General features: G+C 45.1%; 1 protein-coding gene across 2 annotated transcripts in view; it reads right to left on the minus strand.

Annotated features, from left to right (window-relative positions):
• LOC110531953 (sodium- and chloride-dependent taurine transporter) overlaps positions 1 to 22,745 on the minus strand; it is a 29,607-nt gene that overhangs the window by 2,231 nt on the left and 4,631 nt on the right. For both annotated transcript variants that reach the window (XM_021615500.2, XM_036987842.1), the window contains exons 2-13: positions 19,474 to 19,703; positions 19,127 to 19,261; positions 16,975 to 17,209; positions 13,667 to 13,799; positions 10,517 to 10,651; positions 9,575 to 9,678; positions 9,305 to 9,429; positions 7,646 to 7,758; positions 5,092 to 5,229; positions 4,101 to 4,203; positions 398 to 498; positions 44 to 214 (exon numbers count right to left, since the gene is read on the minus strand). In XM_021615500.2, the coding sequence (XP_021471175.1) occupies positions 44 to 214; positions 398 to 498; positions 4,101 to 4,203; positions 5,092 to 5,229; positions 7,646 to 7,758; positions 9,305 to 9,429; positions 9,575 to 9,678; positions 10,517 to 10,651; positions 13,667 to 13,799; positions 16,975 to 17,209; positions 19,127 to 19,261; positions 19,474 to 19,703 (1,723 nt within the window). The remainder of the gene's footprint in view (positions 1 to 43; positions 215 to 397; positions 499 to 4,100; positions 4,204 to 5,091; positions 5,230 to 7,645; positions 7,759 to 9,304; positions 9,430 to 9,574; positions 9,679 to 10,516; positions 10,652 to 13,666; positions 13,800 to 16,974; positions 17,210 to 19,126; positions 19,262 to 19,473; positions 19,704 to 22,745) is intronic.

Consider the following 22,745-nt stretch of genomic DNA (forward strand, 5'->3'; position numbering starts at 1 on the left):
ACAACTAGGAGCTATCTAGCATAATTTTTTTGTGTCTGCGTACCTCTATAAGTGGTCCGTCGGACTGGAGGATCTTGATGACCATTACCATGGGGATGCAGATCATGGAGGCGAGGGCCAGAGACCAGCCCAGGCCAATAGACCAGTCTGGGTACTCATACACCTTGTTATAGGTCAGGGGCTTGTACTTCACCAAAGAGAAGATAAAGCAACCCTGGGAACAAAAAAAAAATGGTTTAGGACATGATCACTTATTTCACAGTACATCTTCACTCTGATCCAAGAGGTTTCTCATGTTTTCAAAACCACAGCACAACAGTGTTGGGCTGTTTAACACTTTGTAACAGTGGAAGGCTGTTGAACACACAGTAACAGTGTTGGGCTGTTGAATACTCACCGCACAGAGGACGGGAGTGATAAATGTCCAGCTCCATTTCATCCACGGGTTAGGTCGGTAGCCAATCATGTCTTCAATTGCATCATAGAAATTATCAGCACCTGTCAACAATACAGAAGAACATACTTGTTGTTAGAGACACACTCCTAGTCTCCTATACAGTAAAGTTAACCATCATACAAGACCTGTGCATTTTCTCAAGGTAAAACAGGGTGACATCTCACTATCAACTATATACAGAATCAGTATCCATCTCTAGACCATGAGAAGAGCTACGGGTGTGACGCCATCATAACCTCTATAAACACCCTCATCTACCTATTAGTTGTTCCATGAAATCATATGGCATGAACAATCTCTCTTTAGTTTACTGTTAACCGTTACAAAACAATTATTTACAAAACCAGCATGCTTGCTCTCTTAATAACAGCAACGTCCATGACATCGCTACTAACAACACCTCTAGAAAAGGCATGTGGGTTGCTGTGTTCCTGTTCACCTCTTCATTATAAAGGTGGCATAGTTCTTAATTTGTCTTCAATAGAAGTCCATAGAAACCAATGGGTGTCACGCCCTGGCCTTAGTATTTTGTGTTTTCTTTATTATTTTGGTCAGGCCAGGGTGTGACATGGGTATTTATGTGGTGTGTTTTATCTAGGTTTTTTTTTTAGGTTATGGGATTGTGGTGTAGTATAGTAGTCTAGGAAAGTCTATGGTTGCCTGGAGTGGTTCTCAATCAGAGGCAGGTGTTTATCGTTGTCTCTGATTGGGAACCATACTTAGGCAGCCATATTCTTTGAGTGTTTCGTGGGTGATTGTTCCTGTCTCTGTGTTTATTTGCACCAGATAGGGCTGTTTCGGTTTTTCACGTTATTAAAGATGTATCAAGATAACCACGCTGCATTTTGGTCCTCCTCCCTTACGACGGAAGAAAACCTTAACAGAATCACCCAACTACAACAGGACCAAGCGGCGTGGTGACAGGCAGCGGCAGCAGGAGCAGCGCAAGGAGGAATGGAAATGGGAGGACGTTTTGGACGGCAAGGGTTGTTACACTTGGGAGGAGATCCTGGCTGGAAAAGATCGCCTCCCATGGGAACAGGTGGAGGCACTTAGGAGAGCAGAGGCAGCCAGAGAGAGGAGCCGGCGATACGAGGGAACACGGTTGGCAAGGAAGCCCGAGAGTCAGCCCCAAAAATGTGTTGGGGGGGTGGGGGGGGTGGCACACAGGGAGTATGGCAAAGCCAGGTAGGAGACCTGCGCCAACTTCCTGTGCTTACCGGGGGGCTAGAGAGACCGGGCAGGCACCGTGTTATGCTGTGGAGTGCACGGTGTCTCCAGTGCGGGTGCATAGCCCGGTGTGGTACATACCAGCTCCTCGTATCGGCTGGGCTAGAGTGGGCATCGAGCCAAGTGTCATGAAGCTGGCTCTACGCATCTGGTCTCCAGTGCGTCTCCTTGGGCCAGCTTACATGGCACCAACCTTGCGCACGGTGTCCCCGGTTCGCCTGCATAGCCCAGTGCGGGCACTGGCAGGGCGACCGGGAGCATTCAACCAGGTAAGGTTGGGCAGGCTCGGTGCTCAAGAGCTCCAGTGCGCCTGCACGGTCTGGTCTATCGAGTACCACCTCCACGCACCAGCCCTCCGGTGGCAGCTCCCCGCACCAGGCTTCCTGTGCGTGTCCTAGACCCAGTACCACCAGTGCCAGCATCACGAACCACGCCTACAGTGCGCCTCGCCTGTCCAGCGCTGCCAGAGCCTTCCTCTTCTCCAGCGCTGCCGGAGTCTCCCGCCTCTCCAGCGCTGCCAGAGCCTTCCTCCTCTCCAGCGCTGCCGGAGTCTCCCGCCTGTTCAGCGCTGCCAGAGCTGTCAGTCTGCAAGGAGCTGCCAGTCTGCAAGGAGCCGCCAGAGCTGCCAGTCTGCAAGGAGCCACCAGAGCTGCCAGTCTGCAAGGAGCCGCCAGAGCTGCGAGTCTGCAAGGAGCCGCCAGAGCTGCCAGTCTGCAAGAAGCCGCATAAGCTGCCAGTCTGCAAGGAGCCGCCAGAGCTGCCAGTCTGCAAGGAGCCGCCAGAACTGCCAGTCTGCAAGGAGCCGCCAGAGCTGCCAGTCTGCATGGAGCCGCCAGAGCTGCCAGTCTGCATGGAACCGCCAGAGCTGCCAGTCTGCATGGAGCCGCCAGAGCCGCCAGTCTGTATGGGGCCGCCAGAGCCGCCAGTCTGCATGGAGCCGCCAGAGCCGCCAGTCTGCATGGAGCCGCCAGAGCCGCCAGTCTGCATGGAGCAGCCAGAGCCGCCAGTCAGCATGGAGCATCCAGAGCAGCCAGTCAGCCAGGATCCGCCAGTCTGCCAGGATCCGCCAGTCCGCCAGAGCCGCCAGTCTGCATGGAGCCGCCAGAGCCGCCAGTCTGCATGGAGCAGCCAGAGCCGCCAGTCAGCATGGAGCATCCAGAGCAGCCAGTCAGCCAGGATCCGCCAGTCTGCCAGGATCCGCCAGTCTGCCAGGATCCGCCAGTCTGCCAGGATCCGCCAGTCTGCCAGGATTCGCAAGGCTGTCAGGATCCGCCAGAGCCGCCAGTCTGCCAGGATCCGCCAGAGCCGCCAGTCTGCCAGGATCCGCCAGAGACCCCAGTCTGCCAGGATCCGCCAGTCTGCCAGGATCCGCCATTCTGCCAGTATCCGCCAGTCAGCCAGGATCCGCCAGAGCCGCCAGTCTGCCAGAGCCGCCAGTCTGCCAGGATCCGCCAGAACCGCCATTCAGCCAGGATCCGCCATTCAGCCAGGATCCGCCAGTCAACCAGGATCTGCCAGAGCCGTCAGTCAGCCAGGATCCGCCAGATCCATCAGTCTGCCAGGATCCGCCAGTCAGCCAGGATCCGCCAGAGCCGCCAGTCTGCCAGGATCCGCCAGAGCCGCCATTCAGCCAGGATCCTCCATTCAGCCAGGATCCGCCAGTCAGCCAGGATCTGCCAAAGCCGTCAGTCAGCCAGAATCTGCCAGAACCACCAGTCAGCCAGGATCTGCCAGAGCCATCAACCTGCCTGAGCTTCCTCTCAGTCCCGAGCTTCCTCTCAGTCCCGAGCTTCCTCTCAGTCCCGAGCTACCCCTCAGTCCCGAGCTACCCCTCAGTCCCGAGCTGTCCCTCAGTCCCGAGCTGTCCTTCAGTCCGGAGCTGCCCCTCAGTCCAGTGGGGTCCTTTGTTTGGGTTACTAGGCCAAGGTCGGCGGCAAGGGTCTCCAATCTAAGGTCGCGGAGTAAGCGGACTAAGACTGTGTTGGAGTGAGGTCCACGTCCCGCGCCAGACCCGCCACCGGTACAGACGCCAAACTGTCACGCCCTGGCCTTAGTATTTTGTGTTTTCTTTATTATTTTGGTCAGGCCAGGGTGTGACATGGGTATTTATGTGGTGTGTTTAGTGTTTTTGTATTGTTCGTTATTATCTTTATTAAAGATGTATCAAGATAACCACGCTGCATTTGGTCCTCCTCTCTTACGACGGAAAAAAACCTTAACACTGGGACATATGTGGAAGCCAATTCAAGTGTTTTACGATAAGCGTGAAAAGGAACAGCAAGGATATTGTGTACTCCAAGCGAGGTCATAACTCATGCGTTGTTGCTGTTTTCCCCTTTAAAAACAGACTCCTAATGTTCGTTCCTAAATGTAGGCTAAACACTTTATTTGGCAAAAAAAGGTACAAACTTACCATAAATCCAGGCTATGGCAATACATTCAAAGAATGCAACCCACAAAAGGCACACACCACTGGCTGCATAGTAATCAAAGAGCTGAAACACATACATGCCACCCTGAAAAGAAAGCAGATAGCAAAAGTTAGTTTCCTGAAAGACAGAGAGAGATGGGGTTGGACGTGGATAGGAAAAAGGGGTTGATACATAAGAATGCGGGCACTGGGCCAATGAAAGGAGAGTTCAACAGGTGATGAGATGTCATTGAAGTAAAGTTAACTGCTAACTGGGAAATTACATTCCAAATTGTTCCATTTATGATGCGAAACACACAGGTTGGTTGCAAAAGTGTGACAACGGCAAAGCATGTGGGAAAAAGTCCTGTGTTATCTATTTTGTACGCTAACCTGAATTACAATGATAGAATCTCAAGGTCTTTTATATACTGTCAGGTTCATTATTATTGTCACCCTTGATAAAGACGAGCAAAAAATATGGTAATAAATAATACAAATATTGAGCTAAATTGTACAGTATGCTCAATAAAATTGGAAAATAATAGGAATTTATACTAATACAATTGCTCAGAGAAAGAGATTTTGTTCAACAGGTAAGTCAAAAAAATCAAAAAAAGATAGGGTTCAAAATAATTGGCACCCTTGTTTTCAATAATCTAGCAGCTGCTAGGAAAACGACACTAATATAATTGCTTTATTACGTAAACAAAATCTCTTTCTCTGAGCAATTGTATTAGTGTATAATAATATTATTTGCCCATTTTTTTTAGCATACAATATAACTCAGTATTTGAATTATTTATTTTATACAGTAGTTTTTGTTCATCTTTATCAAGGGTGACAATAATTATGGACCTGTTGCTGTAGGTGAACTTACTTTCATTACAATGGTCCCAGAAATTATAGTATGTAAAGTTGTAATACAATAATTGTAAGGTAAGAACAACATGTAGTGCATAAAGTTACACTGGAGTGCTGTTAGTGTACTTACTTTCGTTACCATGGTGAGTCCCAGAAGATAGCTTATGCAACACATCACAGCTATAAAGATCTCACGGCGGTAACCAATCCTTAGGACGGATGGATACAGATCCACCAGGGAGGTGATCTGTCCTTCCACTTCCACAAACTGGGGAGACATAAAGAAAGCCATTAACCATAGTGTCCTACCAGAACGCTGATGGCCATTACCATTATAATTGATATTGCTTTAAGGCCTTATTGCACAAACATGAATGCTAAATACATTATAAAGTAACAGCCTACACTCAGTTGGCCAGTTTATTAGGTACACCACCCCGTTCACGAAAATTGATCACTTCTACAGACAGTGAGTCACAGGACTGGGGCTTTCTATATAAAGCAGGCAGACAGGCATTCAGTTACTGTTCGATTGAACATTAGAATGGGCAACTTTAAGCATGGTATCATCATCGATGCCTGGCACGCTGGTTCCAGTATCTCAGAAATGGCCGGTCTCCTGGGCTTTTCACGCACGACAGTGTCTAGGGTTTACTGACAATGGTGCGTCAAACAAAAAACATCCAGTCAGCGGCAGTCCTGTGGGCGAAAACAGCTTGTTGATGAGAGGTCAAATGAGAATTGCTAGAATTGTGCAAGTGGGACAAAAACAGGCAAATAATAGCGCAGTACAACAGTGGTGTGCAGAACATCAACTCTGCGGAAGGGTAGCCTAGTGGTTAGCGTGTTGGACTAGTAACTGAAAGGTTGCAAGTTCAAATCCCCGACCTGACAAGGTACAAATCTGTTGTTCTGCCCCTGAACAGGCACTTAACCCACTGTTCCTAGGCCATCATTGTAAATAAGTATTTGTTCTTAACTGACTTGCCTAGTTAAATAAAGGTAAAAAAATATATATTTTTAAAGAACGCACAACTCATCAGTCCTTGTCACGGATGGGCTATTGCAGCAGACGACCACACCGGGTTCCACTCCCATCAGCTAGAAAAAGAAGCTGCAACTACAGTGGACAATTGAGGAGTGGAAAAACATTGCCTGGTTCAACAAATCCTGGTTGCATCATGCTGATGGCAGAGGAGTCCAGAGTCCATGGCCCCATCCTGCCTGGTGTCAATGGTACAGGCTGGTGGTGTAATGGTGTGGGGAATGTTTTCCTGGCACAGGTTTGGTCCCTTGACACCAATTGAGTAACGTTTCCATGCCCTGAAGAATTCAGGCTGTTCTCTGTTCTGTAGGCAAAGTGGAGTCCAACCCGGTACTAGATGGGTGTACCTAATAAACTGTCAATCGAGCACATACTGTATGAGCATGTACACAAGTTCCAGATATGGAAGAATGCCTGAAATGTGGGACCAATTTCACTTCTCAGTGGTCTGTTGAAAGTTGAACAAAAAGGCTAAGTTTGCCTCCATACATGGACTTCTTTTTCCTCAAATCACTGATTCCACTCAAGAATCACTGCTGTCTCTGTTGTGCAATAATGAGACATTTTATGCAAGGCTCCTCTTGGGAACACTGGCTGGGCCAGCCAATTGGCTATTTCATGCAAAACAACAGGCTCTCTCTCTATCTATCTATTCTTCACGGAAACCCTTTCCATTTCGGGCTTATCCAGTTATAATGCCATTGGCTGAATAATTGATGGGCAGTGCTGTTGTTGTCGTGGAAATGTATCTGGAGTAAACCTTGTTATTTAGTTAAGCATTTTTTTCTCCAGCATTTTTCTCTCCACATCCTTTAACAAGCCCTCTCCTCATAACTATGGCATGCACATAAGAGCCATGAAACAATACTGTATTCAGCACCACTAATCTGCGTAAAATGTGTGGTCAAGAATTATGCCCACTCACTCTCCCACTGATCTGCTTGCCAATGGAAATAACCATACTTGAAGCATAAGTATTTGGTGTTTGGCTGAGATGTCATTGGCCACGAGGAGGACCGAGTTAGCAGAAAGTAAAATTACACTTGAAAGCAGGAAATGTGATAGTGAGAGAACCCCACTGATGCCTCCCTGGCCTCGCCTCCGTTCGTCTTAGTCAACATCTCGGGAGTCTGGGCTGAAATGGACACCCCAAGAGAAAGCTATGACACTAAACTGTTTGGTTCTATCAATTCAATTATTCCCAGAAATTAATTTATTACTGGTTCACAAACTTCTACAAAAACAATTGACTATTTACGTTCAAGCCTTCAAGATGTAACAACTGTTTTGACATGGTTGAACTGTTTTCCACCCTGGGTTGCTTTTCTTGTCTGGATTTTGTATCTTATTATAAGTTCACTGTAATGTCCAGAGTTCTCAACTGTTTTCCCTTTATGAACTGTAACTCAGTAAAATCTTTGAAATTGTTGCTTGTTGCCTTTATATTTTTGTTCATGTGTATGTGTCCCTACTACCTACATATTTACATTGTAACTACATAGGCATAGTGTAGATACACTAACTACATAGTGTAAGTACAGTGTGGATATATATTGTTACAGGGTCATTGAAACTAGAGACATGTACCAAGTACTGTTACCAATAGAAATGTATACTAGTTATTGCTTTTAGCACTGACCTGACTGTCGAGGCCTAGTAGCAGAAGCATGATGAAGAATAGGATGGCCCAGAACGTGGGCATGGGCATCATGGACACAGCCTTAGGGTAAGCAATGAAGGCCAGGCCAGGACCTAGAGGTGTGAAGAGAGGGCAGGGGGGAGAGACAGAGAAGAGAATGAACCAACCCATCTAATTTGAGCTTGGACGGTATGAGGAGGGTAAAAACGTTAAACTAAACACATTCAAATGGTAATGTTACATTTACAGTACTGGAAGAGACTAAGTGATAAACCTTTCTGTATGCTTTATGTTTGTCTTATGTAAGGACTGGATTGGTAGGTGGAGGAACTATCCATTAGGTATCTGCTACTGATCATATGCTGTGTGTGACTCTAGCATCCTGCATTAGTTTACAAGCTAAACAAATATTGTCAAAGCAGGTAGAGGTTTGCTCAAAAGCTAATTCAACAGGATTTCAAGGGCACTTGAACATATACAAAATGACAGAAAACTCAACTCAATAAACTATCATTAAATCTTGCCAAGTCCATCCAGGCAGAATAACACTATGAACTTTTGCACAGATTCGTAAAATTATTATTTACTGTTATCAACAACAATTTACATTTAGTGTAACCTTTTTGCAAATATGACCTATTTTCTAAGTTCTTTTTCAATCATTTTCCAATAAATATGCATGAATTGTAGCATTTAAAAACACATTGATCTACCATTTATTTTCTTTCATTCCAATTGACATAAACATAGCTATAACAGCCACAGTACAATAGAATTCTCTATCCGTAATAATTAAAGGAGCAGTACATGGAAACAGGTTCTCTCTAAACCAGGTTGTTGTTTAGCAACACTGAACTGAACAGAGCGGTCATGCTTAAAGATGATGCATCTCCTTCGAAATCCACGTGGAATATAATATCATGCTGGGCTAGCTAGAGTCCAGGGATCCACAGCTCATTACAGTAAAGTACTTAACATACAGTTACGTTACAATACTTAGCACATTTGTTTTCAACAACTATTTCACTGGTGGTGAGCACTGGTCGTTATAACACAAATTATAACAATTACCAATTTTATTGGAAAAGAATGCCCAAGATTGTCTTATTTTGGCTTACTGCACATTACAGCAACTCCTCTAGACAATGTCTAATTCAATAAATCCACACTTGCCACACTTAATCTATTGATAATATTGATCTTTCTTTTTTTTTTATCGTGCCATTCTATATCATTACATCTTATAAAATGTAATTATATAGAATGGCATGATTTAATTTTTTTTTTTAACACTAATACTATAAATAGATTTTAAACCCTAGAGTGGAACATTGGCCCACCTGGTGCCTTTGAGCCCAGGTGGCTGTGGATGGTAGAGTACAGCTGTGATTATAAGTATGGTTGATTAGAGTGGCTCTTTATTTAACCCAGCTTTACATGGTTCATCAGTAGCTCAGACACATGGCACAACACTCAACCAGGGCCAAATTCACTGTGGAAAACACATCATATAAAAAGCAACACGTCTCTTTCTTTCAGGCCTTTATTCAAGGAGTATGCAGTTGCCGATACCTCTACATTTCAGCATTGTCGTTCATTGCCGTTTCAGCAGTGCCCACCATCACTGCTATGTTCACTGTTGACCTTTGACCCTCGTACCTGACTCTGCCACATCGGCAATGTCCACCCCTTGCTCTTGTGCCATGAATCCCAGGACGGAAAATATTGCGAAGCCAGACACAAAACTGGTACCGCTGTTCAGGCCTCCCAGCAGCAAACAGTCCCTATGTCACACATATGTCATGGAGGATGTTAATTTACACAGACGGAACCGAAGTTCCCATTTTTTTTCTTAACCAACCGCCTTTGGCACGAGTTGATCTCACTACTACTACAGCCGTCCCCCATCCCCATGACAACGAAACTCACCTGTAGCAGTTGTATTTGTACTTGTTGTAGCTCCCCAGTGACGTCATAGCCCCCAGACAGATGGCGTAAGAGAAGAATATCTGGGTTCCCGCGTCGATCCACACCTGAGGCGGCAACAGCAAAAACATGACGCCAGTCTGTTCAGTTCACCATTCATCATACACTTCTGGTCACTTGGTTGGCAACCTTTTTCATCTTTGCTGGGACATAATTGGGTTAGATTAACCTAATGTGATGAGATTTGACATTTAATGTGATAAAGCATTTTATTATTACTTTTTCTATCTCTGTTTAATTGAATGCAAAACTAACTAAGCTTCTGAGTCTAAGACAAATAGCTACTTGATTAAACATGTTGCGATCGCAAATACAATTTTGGGGAATAAAAAGGAACATTCCCATCAAAACTGAACAGCCTATTGTTATAACATCGGAAATCAAAAAGAACACGTGGGATGCCATGCTGTAAATCTAATTTATCCAACAAAAGTAACTCTTAGCTTTTGGCGCCGAGAATGTAATAAAAAACATCCCAAAAGCACATGATGTTGCAAAATGATTGCCATTGAACTTTTCAGGTCCGCCAGGCACAGTTAGTCACGTCAATCCAGAGGAGGGAGCTAATTGAATTATGTCATAAACCTGGATGATTGGCGAGTTCTAGCGGGTCTTGCATTGTGAACACATGTTCTCTCAATTATAGCACCACTAATAACTCAACCAGACCTAAGACCTAACAAAGGCTGTGGACTGGTTCCTTTTCCGCAGTCTAGATGACTTTGCGATGTAGAGATATCAGTAAGAGGCCCTTGATGGACGTGTATGTAAACAGATATGCATTGATGTGGGATAAGGTCATTAGGGGTGGGCGGAGGGGACTGTACGGAGACAGTAAAGATGGGTAGAGGGGTGGGGATTAGGATTCTGGGTTCTGGCTTCTACCTCTGGGTCCTGTAGGCGGGTCATGTTGGGGTAGAGATAGAATTTGATCCCTTCGGATGCCCCTGGCAGAGTCACTCCACGCACCAGCAGCACGATGAGCATGACGAAAGGGAAAGTTGCTGTGATATACACCACCTGGAAAAAACAGATAAAGACAGGTAGAGACATATTAGCTGATGTCAAGGTTCCATGATGCAATGGGACAAAGATAGTTCCATCCGCTGATGTAAAGGTTCCGTAATGGAATGGATCTTGGAGAGGATGCTTTAGGTAGACGTTGCCCCCAACTACAGATCTACTATCCCCCATCAATCAGGTGATGAAAGGTGATATCTGATCCTCAGTCTGTGGTTAGTTTAGGGGTAACTTCTACCCACTTCATAGGGCAGCCTTTACAACAACAAAAATACACATGTGGTTTATAGGATTTCCACAGTCAGACATGGTTTTCAGACATGTGTGAAGTTGCTAATGTACATTTTTCACACAGTTTCCCCTCATTACATTTTTTTGTGACATTTATTTTTCCCGTGTGTTTCTTTTCACCACTCCCAGCTATGTCTGGTCTCCCATCCAGGGACCAACCAGTATTGACCCTGCTTAGCTTCAAAAGCAAACCAGCAGTGGGATACAGGGTACTATGTTGCTGGAATGGGCCAAAAAGTTGCAACTGGAAAAAAGGCAGCCAAAGCAAAGGCCAAGGTAACAGAAAAGAGTGATGTGTTTTATTTAATTATGTTATATATATTTTTAAATCACTGAAGACATTATTTTTGTTGCATCCATTTACAATTAATTTCTTTGCAAATTATTTATTTGCAATATTTTGTTTTGCTGTCAATACTTTTGGGTTTATGTTTTGCTTTCAAAATCATTTTTGATTTCAATACTAATAATTTTGTTCTTCACTTCAGAAGTTCGCTCACTTAGAGAACTCCACCAAATTCTTAATTGAAACATTAACAATGTGTTTCCCCCGCCACAGTTTCAGTGAAAAGCTGAGGGATGGGGCTGGAGAAATACAAAATCCATAAACTATGCTATATATGCAAGGACTGACCATCCATGATATGAAAATGATAGTTTTAACCATGTTTTTAGGCTATACAGTGTTTGTATTTGTGGTTTGTGACAGTCTCAGATTTTCATAGATAGCTTTTAATAATTTGTAGCTCAAACCATTTGGATACTACAGAAATGTTTGTAATAAGACCTGGCCCCCGGGTCCTTTCAGGTTCCACACTTGTTTCACAAACACCACTCTATCTCAGCCCCTGTTAATCACACTGATTCAGAAGAAATAGACTAATCCAATGGTACAACCCAGGTGTCTGTATGTCAAAACACAATGTTTGAAAGGGGTTAGTCCAAATTGCGCCAGCTTCGCGGTGGGACTTATTGGGGGGCAGTAACCTTCATTCAGCAGAACTATGTCGCCATTTGAACGTAATCCATTAACCTGTCCACTCAAAAATTATCCTGTCCACTACTCCGCAAAAGTCCTGCAAAATCGTTCCCTTGTCCCGCATTTGGGCTTTGTAGATGTGGTCACCCTAATTCCACCGGTGGAAACATTACTGATGAAACATCTTTTCAATCTTTTCACAAGTGAGGAAATAACATTATAAAGTGAGTTTCTCGCGAGGTGTTTTCTGATATGTGAAATGTCAAAATGCAAATTTGATGTGTTTTTTAAAAATTAATTATGGAGGGGTACTCAAATACTATTTGAGAAGGTCTGGTCACACAAATGTCCTAGGTGGCAAAAATCCGGATTGATATTGTAATTATGAGTGTAGTAACAAACCCCACCTTGCAACCCATGCAACATCCCCTGTGCCACATGTATTTCTATGGGCACAAGCACTGTCATTGACACAAACACACACACACACACACACACACACACTTTGCCTTGGGTTGGAAAGACAATTTGGCAGTTCTGAAACTCATTTCCTGCAATTCTACACATTTTGCCATTCTTAACAGAATCAATGGGCTAAAACAAAACTTTAGTTGACATGGGCAGTTGATGAACTGTCATATATAGCTCTCTGAGGTCTGCAATGACTGACATAATACAAGGGAAACTGCTGACGCACATCCAAATGTCTAAATTGCAGCTTGTGCATTCTACTATTCTGGGTCCGGATGCCTATTGCGTATGGCCGCTGTGGGGGCTCCAGAGATGGCCCATCAGCTGAAGCCAAGGTTTCATCATGGAATTTTAATAGGTGGCGTAGTCGGCCATTTTACAGAATGGAATGTTTCTTGCTTTGAATAGTTTTTTTGATAAACACATAGGAAAGGGGAGCATGGAATATACAGAAGAACACAACTCCACAAAGAAAGTTGACTGTAGTTTGCATTGTGTGAGGATATTTTCAGTTGGGGTGGGCGGCTGAAGTGAGTGCATGGAAATACACTGTACAGTAGTGTATGCTGGATATGCAGCGGTTTAACATAATGAAAGGGGCTAATTCTGTTTTGTTTAAGTAAGGAGCTGAAACCACAAAGGGGTATTTCTGTAAGAATTTGCCAAATAGATCTCCCAACAAATCACAGTGGTAATAAAGCAGACTAGCATGCCTGGGTATCAGAATGTTTCTGATATCATCAACAAAGTGACATCGACAAGTTGGCTACAGCAGAAAACAGCCAGCACCTGGGCCTCCCAAGTGGCGCAGTGGTCTAAGTCACTGCATCGCAGCACAGAGGTGCCACTACTGCCTTGGGTTTGATCTCAAGCTGGGTCACAGCTGGCTGTGACCGGGAGCCCCATGGGGCGGTGCACAATTGGCCCAAATGTCGTCCGGGTTAGGGAAGGGTTTGGCCATGGGGATTTCCTTGGCTCATTGTGCTCTAGCAACTCCTTGTGGTGGGCCAGGCGCCTGCAAGCTGATGTTAGTTGGACTATGTTTCCTCGGACACATTGGTGGAGCTGGCTGTGTGTCTATAGTGTGGCTTGGCAGGTCATGTTTCGGAAGATGCATGGCTCTTGACCTTTGCCTCTCCTGAGTCCGCTGGGGAGTTGCAGCGATGAGACAAGATTGTAACTACCAATTGGATATCATGGAAAACATTACTCTACCGTACCTTTTTAGAGATTGCAAACAAGTCTGATAACAACCACAGCAATCTTCAACAAACCTTCCCAGTGGACTTGACTCCCTTCCAGATGCAGAAAAAACAGACAATCCATACTGCCAGGAGACACAGGGCTAGGTCCCACTTTAAGGGGCCGATGTCGTCGATCCCAGAAGAGATGCTCAGCACGTTGCGTCTTAGGAGGGAGGGAACAGACAGGATACAGGTCAATTACGGTCTTTGGGGAGAGGCTCTGATGGAACTGGAAGTCTATGTAGACCCCTTCATGGTACAGTACAGTATAGTACAGTTTCTCGCTCTACAATGTTTGTTTTTTTAACCTGTTGAGTACCCAAATGAAACTGCCTATTTCTCAGGCCCAGAATCTAGAATATGCATATAATTGTCCGATTAGGATAGGAAACACTCTAAAGTTTCCAAAACTGTCAAAATATTGTCTGTGAGTTTAACAGAACTGATGTTGCAGGCGACAACCTGAGGAAAATCTAACTCGGAAGTGCTGTTTTTCCTGAAAGTTCTCTGTTCCATTGCCTGCCTTCGCTCCATTTAAAGGGATATCAACCAGATTCCTTTTCCTATGGATTCCACATGTTGTGAACAGTTTTTAGATATAGTTTCATGCTTTTATTTTGAAAAATGAGCGAGAAAGATCACATTGCGTCATTGGATGGCTGGGTGCCAGCAGCGTTTTGAATGCACAACAGAGTGGAGCAGACATTTTCTCTCTCTCTCCTATTGAAGAAGCTATCGTCCGGTTGAAATATTATCGATTATACAGTGGGGCAAAAAAGTATTTAGTCAGCCACCAATTGTGCAAGTTCTCCCAATTAAAAAGATGAGAGAGGCCTGTAATTTTCATCATAGTACACTTCAACTATGACAGAAAAAATGAGAAAAAAAATCCAGAAAATCACATTGTAGGATTTTTAATGAATTTATTTGCAAATGATGGTGGAAAATAAGTATTTGGTCAAGAACAAAAGTTTATCTCAGTACTTTGTTATATACCCTCTTTTGGCAATGACAGAGGTCAAACATTTTCTGTAAGTCTTCACAATGTTTTCACACACTGTTGCTGGTATTTTGGCCCATTCCTCCATGCAGATCTCCTCTAGAGCAGTGATGTTTTGGGGCTGTTGCAACACAGACTTTCAACTCCCTCCAAAGATTTTCTATGGGGTTGAGATTTGGAGACTGGCTAGGCCACTCCAGGACCTTGAAATGCTTCTTACGAAGCCACTTCAGATGGGCCTGGACATGTACTGGCTTAAGCAGGGGGACACGTCTGGCACGTAGTGTGTTACTGATGGTAGGCTTTGTTACTTTGGTCCCAGCTCTCTGCAGGTCATTCACTAGGTCCACCCGTGTGGTTCTGGGATTTTTGCTCACCGTTCTTGTGATCATTTTGACCCCACGGGTTGAGATCTTGCGTGGAGCCCCAGATCGAAGGAGATTATCAGTGGTCTTGTATGTCTTCCATTTCCTAATAATTGCTCCCACAGTTGATTTCTTCAAACCAAGCTGCTTACCTATTGCAGATTCAGTCTTCCCAGCCTGGTGCAGGTCTACAATTTGTTTCTGGTGTCCTCTGACAGCTCTTTGGTCTTGGCCATAGTGGAGTTTGGAGTGTGATTGTTTGAGGTTGTGGACAGGTGTCTTTTATACTGATAACAAGTTCAAACAGGTGCCATTAATACAGGTAACGAGTGGAGGACAAAGGAGCCTCTTAAAGAAGAAGTTACAGGTCTGTAAGAGCCAGAAATCTTGCTTGTTTGTAGGTGACCAAATACTTATTTTCCACCATAATTTGCAAATAACTTCATTAAAAATTCTACAATGTGATTTTCTGGATTTTTTTTCCTCATTTTGTCTGTCATTGTTGAAGTGTACCTATGATGAAAAGTACAGGCCTCTCTCATCTTTTTAAGTGGGAGAACTTGCACAATTGGTGGCTGACTAAATACTTTTTTCCCCACTGTATATTGTAAAAACAACCTGAGGATTGATTATAAAAAACGTTTGACATGTTTCTACAAACTTTACGGATACTATTTGGAATTTTCTTCTGCCCGGCCATGACCGCTCGAGCCTGTGGATTTCTGAACATAACGCGCCAACCAAATGGAGGTGTTTTGGATATGAAATAATATTTATGGAACATAGGGAACATTTATTGTGTATCTGTGAGTCTCGTGAGTGCAAACATCCGAAGATCATCAAAGATTAATTTTATTGCTTTTCTGACTTGAGTGACCAATCTACTTGGCTGCTAGCTGTTTGTAATGTTTTTTCTGCTGAGAGAGATGTCCTTACATAAACGCTTAGTATGCTTTCGCCGAAAAGCTTTTTTGAAATCTGACATGCCAGGTGGATTAACAACAAGCTAAGCTGTGTTTAGCTATATTGCACTTGTGATTTCATGAAAATTAAATATTTGTAGTAATTTAATTTGAATTTGGCGCTCTGCAATTCAGCGGATGTTGACGAAAATGATCCCGCTAACGGGATGGGTGCATCAATAAGTTTTTAAGTAGGGCAAGTGTGACATCTCATAATTCCTGTGGGTCCTGACCAAGGTTTCATGCCAACAGAGGTAACATCATAGCAGTGAAAAGCAAATAGACAGACGATATGATTGTGGAGAAATAATGTATCTGGTGAGGTTAAGTTTTCACAAACCCCCCTCTGCTCTAGCTCCTCCTGGGCCTGAATGTGCTGTGCCCTGAGAGAATATTAAGAGATGCCAGTGTGTTATTTTCATTCTATGTGTTATATTTCGGTGGGATATTCTACCTCATCAGTGTCTGGCCCATGGATGTGGTAGAAAGTAGATACAATCTATGCTGTTGGATTTTGTGTGGACCAAATGTAAGTAAGCATTATTTTACAGTGAACTGGGATTTGAAGTTAAGTGATTGTGTCTCCCCAAAAGGACACATACTTTTAAAAGGAAAGGAAAACGATAATACCCATTGATCCAAATATAGTGCAGTGAAAGATCCAATTTAGATAGAATGAACCTCATGACTAAGCGGGGAGTTTATTAAAGTTCAGTGTGCTTTCTGCTCTGGAAATGTAGCCAATCCAAACATATGTTTACAGCAAACAAGGAAGAGGTACAGTATCTGTAGTTTTCATGTTGTCTTTTTTATTTGAGTTTGTTTTTGACCTTGTATATGTGGACAGAATGTGTGTGTGTTTATGCGCGTGTGTGCGTGTGTACGTGGTTGCATGTGTGTGTATTGATTTGTGTATGCTTGTGTGTAGGCTTTTCTGCTTTTCTCTGTGTGTGTTTGTCTGTGTGTGTGTCAGAACAGAGTTATTCCAACTGTTGGACAGTGAGTACTCACTCCCAGAACTCAGTGACGGGGGAGGTGAAGTTGGTGATGTTGGCAGCAAGCATCAGGGTCTTGTTCTTGCGGAATGTGTCCTCCACACACCGGGCTGTGTTCCATGGCTGATTGCATTTGGCCCATGGCAGCTCCGGCTGAAAGCACTGGAATAGGTAGTAGAGTCCCCAGGCTAGAATCACTATATAGTAGATGTTCAGGAGAGAGACGATCACAATGGAGGCGTAGCCAATACCTACAGAGAAGAGAAAACATGTAATCCCTAGCAAAACAATGTCATAGGGGCTACAGTACGTGACACTGAATCCCCTTGTAAACGACAAATTGTAAAGCCAACATTGGAGCTGAAGCACTTCAGTGAACACTGACCTAGTGCCTTTTGAGGAGATTTATATATAACCAATGGAAACAAATCTACAGATGGTTCACAACTCAGCTCACTCCTATTTCAAAGAGAGGATGTTTCCCTGGCTTGAGTGTACTAACTACAGTTATAATGACCTTAGTGTTTGTATGTTATTTTTAGATATGACATTGGTCCCCACCTAGATACAGAAATCCCCTGTACTCTTCCACTCCTCTGAACTATTATTAGACTGGTGTCACCTCCGGTAACCCCCTCTCTCCTGCCTCTTCCCCCTTTCCTCCCTTCTCAGCCCCCACATTCCACAGACAAACTGTTAGACAAATTAATCCATGGTTGTGTGTGTGGTGGGTGAGGCAGGCCTTCTGAAAGTGTAAAAAAATTACTAAGAGGGAGAGTGGAAGCCACCTATAGGCCACCGGTGGGCGTCTGTCTCTCTGTAGTCTGTGTGTGAGCGTGTGCGGACTTGTGGGTGTATGTGCGTGCGCACACGTGCATGTTTGTGCCAGTCACACACCCTGCCAGTCAGACAGGCAGCTGCCTCAGCACTCCTTGATTATTCAAGCTCATAAACAGCTGCTAAAGATCGGCTGCACTCCCAGCCCTTGTCTTCAGCTGTCTCTTTCTACCAGTCGCTCCCAGCTTCATGGAATAGCAGCTCATGGCTGGGAGCCTTCACTAGAGTGTTAAAACATCTGAAGGGGGTCTATTGCTGCTTTGTTATGTTCAGCTGTCTCACTACTTACTGGTCTGCATGATAGAACTGGTCTTCCTATAGTATATTACAGTGAAAATCTATGGCAGGACCCTGACTGATAAGGAGATACGTTTTAGGGCCATAACTTGACACCAGGACTGCAATAACAACATCATGCTAACGTCTGTTCATCAGAACTACACAGATCCCATCGATAGGTCATTTACGGAGCGCTCACACTTCTCCGCTCAATGGTAACACAGAACTCAGCATTCCTTTACACACCCAAGGCTGAAAATACGTATGTATGTATTTACCTGCCAAAAATAGGCAAGTCTCAATGTTTTGTGTTTGACGACGTCCAGTCTCTAATGTAAATGAGGCAATCCTCAATTAGCCTGGTCCCAGATCAGTAGGTTTATGTGCTTCAGTCAAATCCTCAAGAAGACAAAAGCATAGAGAAATTGGCTGAGGGACATCCAGATTTGAGACTAGGCTACTCCTCATGCTATTCTGAATAATGTATTTTACACATCACAGAGCCGGCTAATTAATGAAGTAAGTGTGGTCCAATTACCTATTGGAACCCAGCGAGGGACACCTCAGTAGAACACAATGTCTGTACACTGAGTCTAGCAACCCATAGACAGACAACACAATCAGTGCTGCTGGATGCTGTTAGTGAGTTATGCAAGAGCAGTCAGAACAACAATACCAACCACAGGCTGGGTATTGTCACTGGATTTAGTTTTTTTAAAGCAGGGTGTGAAGAACCTCAAGGCTAGATCAAGGGCTGGCAACATCATTTTCATTTTAGATTTTTTTCTACGATGGGACACATCACTAAGCAGGCACGGAGTAGGCTTGGCACAGAGCAGGCCCAGCCTAAGCAATGCTAATGGAAACTCTGCAGTGTTTAGGCTCTTCACTAATTCCTCACTCCGTCTCTGACGTTACCACCTACAGTACATCACACCATGCCCAAGAAGGCTTACACCGCGTCCTTTCCCTGCCTACTTTCCCCGATGATGACTGGTCTAAGGGCAATATGGGAGAATGGTATTGGGACAATAGGAAGTGTGGTGACTCACCAGTGAAGATGGGGCAGAGTTTTTCCCAGCAGGTGATGCCTCCCTCAGAGGTATACTGGCCCAAAGCCACCTCCAGGAAGAATACCGGCAGGCCTCCACCAAACAGGAAGATGGTGTAGGGGATGAGAAACGCACCTGGGTGGAGGAGAGAAAGCGAGACAGTTAATCTACAGGGTCTACAGTATGTGCCTACCCACAGCCATTTCACAAATCAAAATCCTGTAATTGCAGTCCCCGAGTTGAGTTCTTTGAAGGTTACTGAATTTTTTTTATCTAGCTTGATTGACCCCCCACATTTTAAGACCTGTTTCTATGGAGAAAGGGCCCATGTTCATTTGAATGCCAACCTCCACCATTCTTATAGCAGAGGTACGGGAAGCGCCACACGTTTCCTAAACCGACAAAGCCTCCGGCCACGGACAAGATAAAGTCTAACTTGCTGGCCCACTTCTCCCTCTGGATGGGCTTGCCCTCTGCCTCATCCTCCGGTCGAGTGCCTGGGCTCTTCCCTGGCGAAGGCTTCAGTGTGTCCTTGTGGAAATCTTTCAGACTTTGTAGCTTCTCTTTCTGTGCCATTCTATAGAGGTAGAGAGCAGAGAGGACAAGGAGAAGGAAAAAGAGAGGAGGAAGATAAAAAAAATTGCAAAAGAGTTACCAAGAGAAAGAGAAAGCGAGAGCGAGATGAACAGGAATAGGGCAAGAAGGGGGAGAGAGAGAGAGAGAGAGAGAGAGACTTGAGACGGATAACACTATAGGACGGAGCATTAGCATGATAAGGGTGTCTCACGTGCTGTATAGCCAGCCATGGTGTGATACAGTTATTCAGCTATAAGAACTGCAACAGGAGTTACTGTATGGCTACTTCCTCAGCACAGTCCTCTTTAAATTACTTCACTTTGGATTTTGTGCTCAATCTTGCATTGAAAATCCCTCTGGGTTGGACTAGATAACTTATGGTAAAATCATTTTTCTTGATGGCATTACTCACTTGCGCACAGTTATACTGTACAACTATAATTTCTATGCGCATAATATAACATATTTAATAACATCTTGATTATGTATTATTTTTTAAACTTTAAGGGAATGTTTTGAACATGACATTGTCATGTTGTCTTGTCTCTGTCCTTTCCCTTCACCCTGTCTCCCTCTGCTGGTCGTGTTAGGTTACCTTTTCTCCCCCGCTTTCCCCCAGCTGTCCCTTGTCTCCTCTAACTACCCATTCACCCCGTTCCCCACCTGTTCCCTTTTTTCCCTCTGATTAGGTCCCTATATCTCTCTCTGTTTCTGCTCCTGTCCTTGTCGGATTCTTGTTTGTTTGTGTTTCATGCCTGAGCCAGACTATCGTCATGTTTGCTGTAACCTTGTCCTGTCCTGTCGGAATCTGCCGGTCTATCTGAGCCTACCTATGTTTGGTTATTAAAGAAGCTCTGTTTAAGTTAGTTCGCTTTTGGGTCCTCATTCACTCACCATAACAGAAGAATCCGACCAAGAATGGACCCAGCGACTTCGGATCCTCTCCACTCAGCCGTCGAGATCCAGGGAGCGATGCTAGGCAGACACAAGCAGGAATTGTCTGCTGCTCGACATGCCGTTGAGACCCTGGCCACCCAAGTCTCCAACCTCACAGAACAGGTTCACCATCTCCGCCTCGATCCACCGGCCACTTCCAGGGCTTTCGAATCTCCGGAGCCCAGAATCAATAACCCGCCGTGTTACTCTGGGGAGCCCACTGAATGCCGCTCGTTCCTCACCCAGTGTGATATTGTGTTTTCTCTCCAGCCCAACACTTACTCCAGGAGCACTGCTCGTGTCGCCTACGTCATATCTCTCCTTATTGGACGGGCTCGTGAGTGGGGCACGGCAATCTGGGAGGCAAGGGCTGAGTGTACTAACCAGTATCAAGACTTTAAAGAGGAGATGATACGGGTTTTTGATCGATCTGTTTTTGGGGAGGAGGCTTCCAGGGCCCTGTCTTCCCTATGTCAAGGCAATCGATCCATAACAGACTACTCTATTGAGTTTCGCACTCTTGCTGTCTCCAGTGGCTGGAACGAGCCGGCCTTGCTCGCTCGTCTTCTGGAGGGTTTCCGCGCAGAGGTAAAGGATGAGATTCTCTCCCGGGAGGTTCCTTCCAGCGTGGATTCCTTGATTGAACTCGCTATTCGCATTGAGCGACGGGTTGATCTTCGTCACCGAGCTCGTGGAAAGGAGCTCGCGCTCTCCGTCGCCTCCCTCTCCGCATCACTACCATCTTCCTCTGCCGGCTCGGGTGCTGAGCCCATGCAGCTGGGAGGTATCCGCATCTCGACTGAGGAGAGGGAACGGAGAATCACCAACCGCCTCTGTCTCTATTGCGGTTCCGCTGGTCATTTTGTCACTTCATGTCCAGTAAAAGGCCAGAGCTCGTCAGTAAGCGGAGGGCTACTGGTGAGCGCTACTACTCCTGTCTCTCCTTCAAGATCCTGCACTACCTTGTCGGTCCATCTACGCTGGACCGGTTCGTCAGCTTCCTGCAGTGCCTTAATAGACTCTGGGGCGGAGGGCTGTTTTATGGACGAGACCTGGGCTCGGGAACATGACATTCCTCTCAGACAGTTAAAGGAGCCCACGGCCTTGTTCGCCCTGGATGGTAGTCCTCTTCCCAGGATTCAGCGTGAGACGCTACCTTTAACCCTCACTGTTTCTGGTAATCATAGTGAAACCATTTCTTTTTTAATTTTTCGTTCACCTTTTACACCTGTTGTTTTGGGCCATCCCTGGCTAGTTTGTCATAATCCTTCCATTAATTGGTCTAGTAATTCTATCCTCTCCTGGAACGTCTCTTGTCATGTGAAATGTTTAATGTCTGCTATCCCTCCTGTTTCCTCTGTCTCTTCTTCACAGGAGGAGCCTGGTGATTTGACAGGGGTGCCGGAGGAATATCACGATCTGCGCACGGTGTTCAGTCGGTCCAGGGCCACCTCTCTTCCTCCACACCGGTCGTATGATTGTAGTATTGATCTCCTTCCGGGAACCACCCCCCCCCGGGGTAGACTATACTCTCTGTCGGCTCCCGAACGTAAGGCTCTCGAAGATTATTTGTCTGTAGCTCTTGACGCCGGTACCATAGTCCCCTCCTCCTCTCCCGCCGGAGCGGGGTTTTTTTTTGTCAAGAAGAAGGACGGGTCTCTGCGCCCCTGCATAGATTATCGAGGGCTGAATGACATAACAGTGAAGAATCGTTATCCGCTTCCTCTTATGTCTTCAGCCTTCGAGATCCTGCAGGGAGCCAGGTTTTTCACTAAGTTGGACCTTCGTAACGCTTACCATCTCGTGCGCATCAGGGAGGGGGACGAGTGGAAGACGGCGTTTAACACTCCGTTAGGGCACTTTGAATACCGGGTTCTTCCTTTCGGCCTCGCTAACGCTCCAGCTGTCTTTCAGGCATTAGTCAATGATGTCCTGAGAGACATGCTGAACATCTTTGTTTTCGTTTACCTTGACGATATCCTGATTTTTTCACCGTCACTCCAGATTCATGTTCAGCACGTTCGACGTGTCCTCCAGCGCCTTTTAGAGAATTGTCTTTTTGTGAAGGCTGAGAAGTGCACTTTTCATGCCTCCTCCGTCACATTTC

Source organism: Oncorhynchus mykiss, chromosome 9, assembly GCF_013265735.2.
Source record: "Oncorhynchus mykiss isolate Arlee chromosome 9, USDA_OmykA_1.1, whole genome shotgun sequence".
Taxonomy (NCBI): Eukaryota; Metazoa; Chordata; class Actinopteri; order Salmoniformes; family Salmonidae; genus Oncorhynchus; species Oncorhynchus mykiss.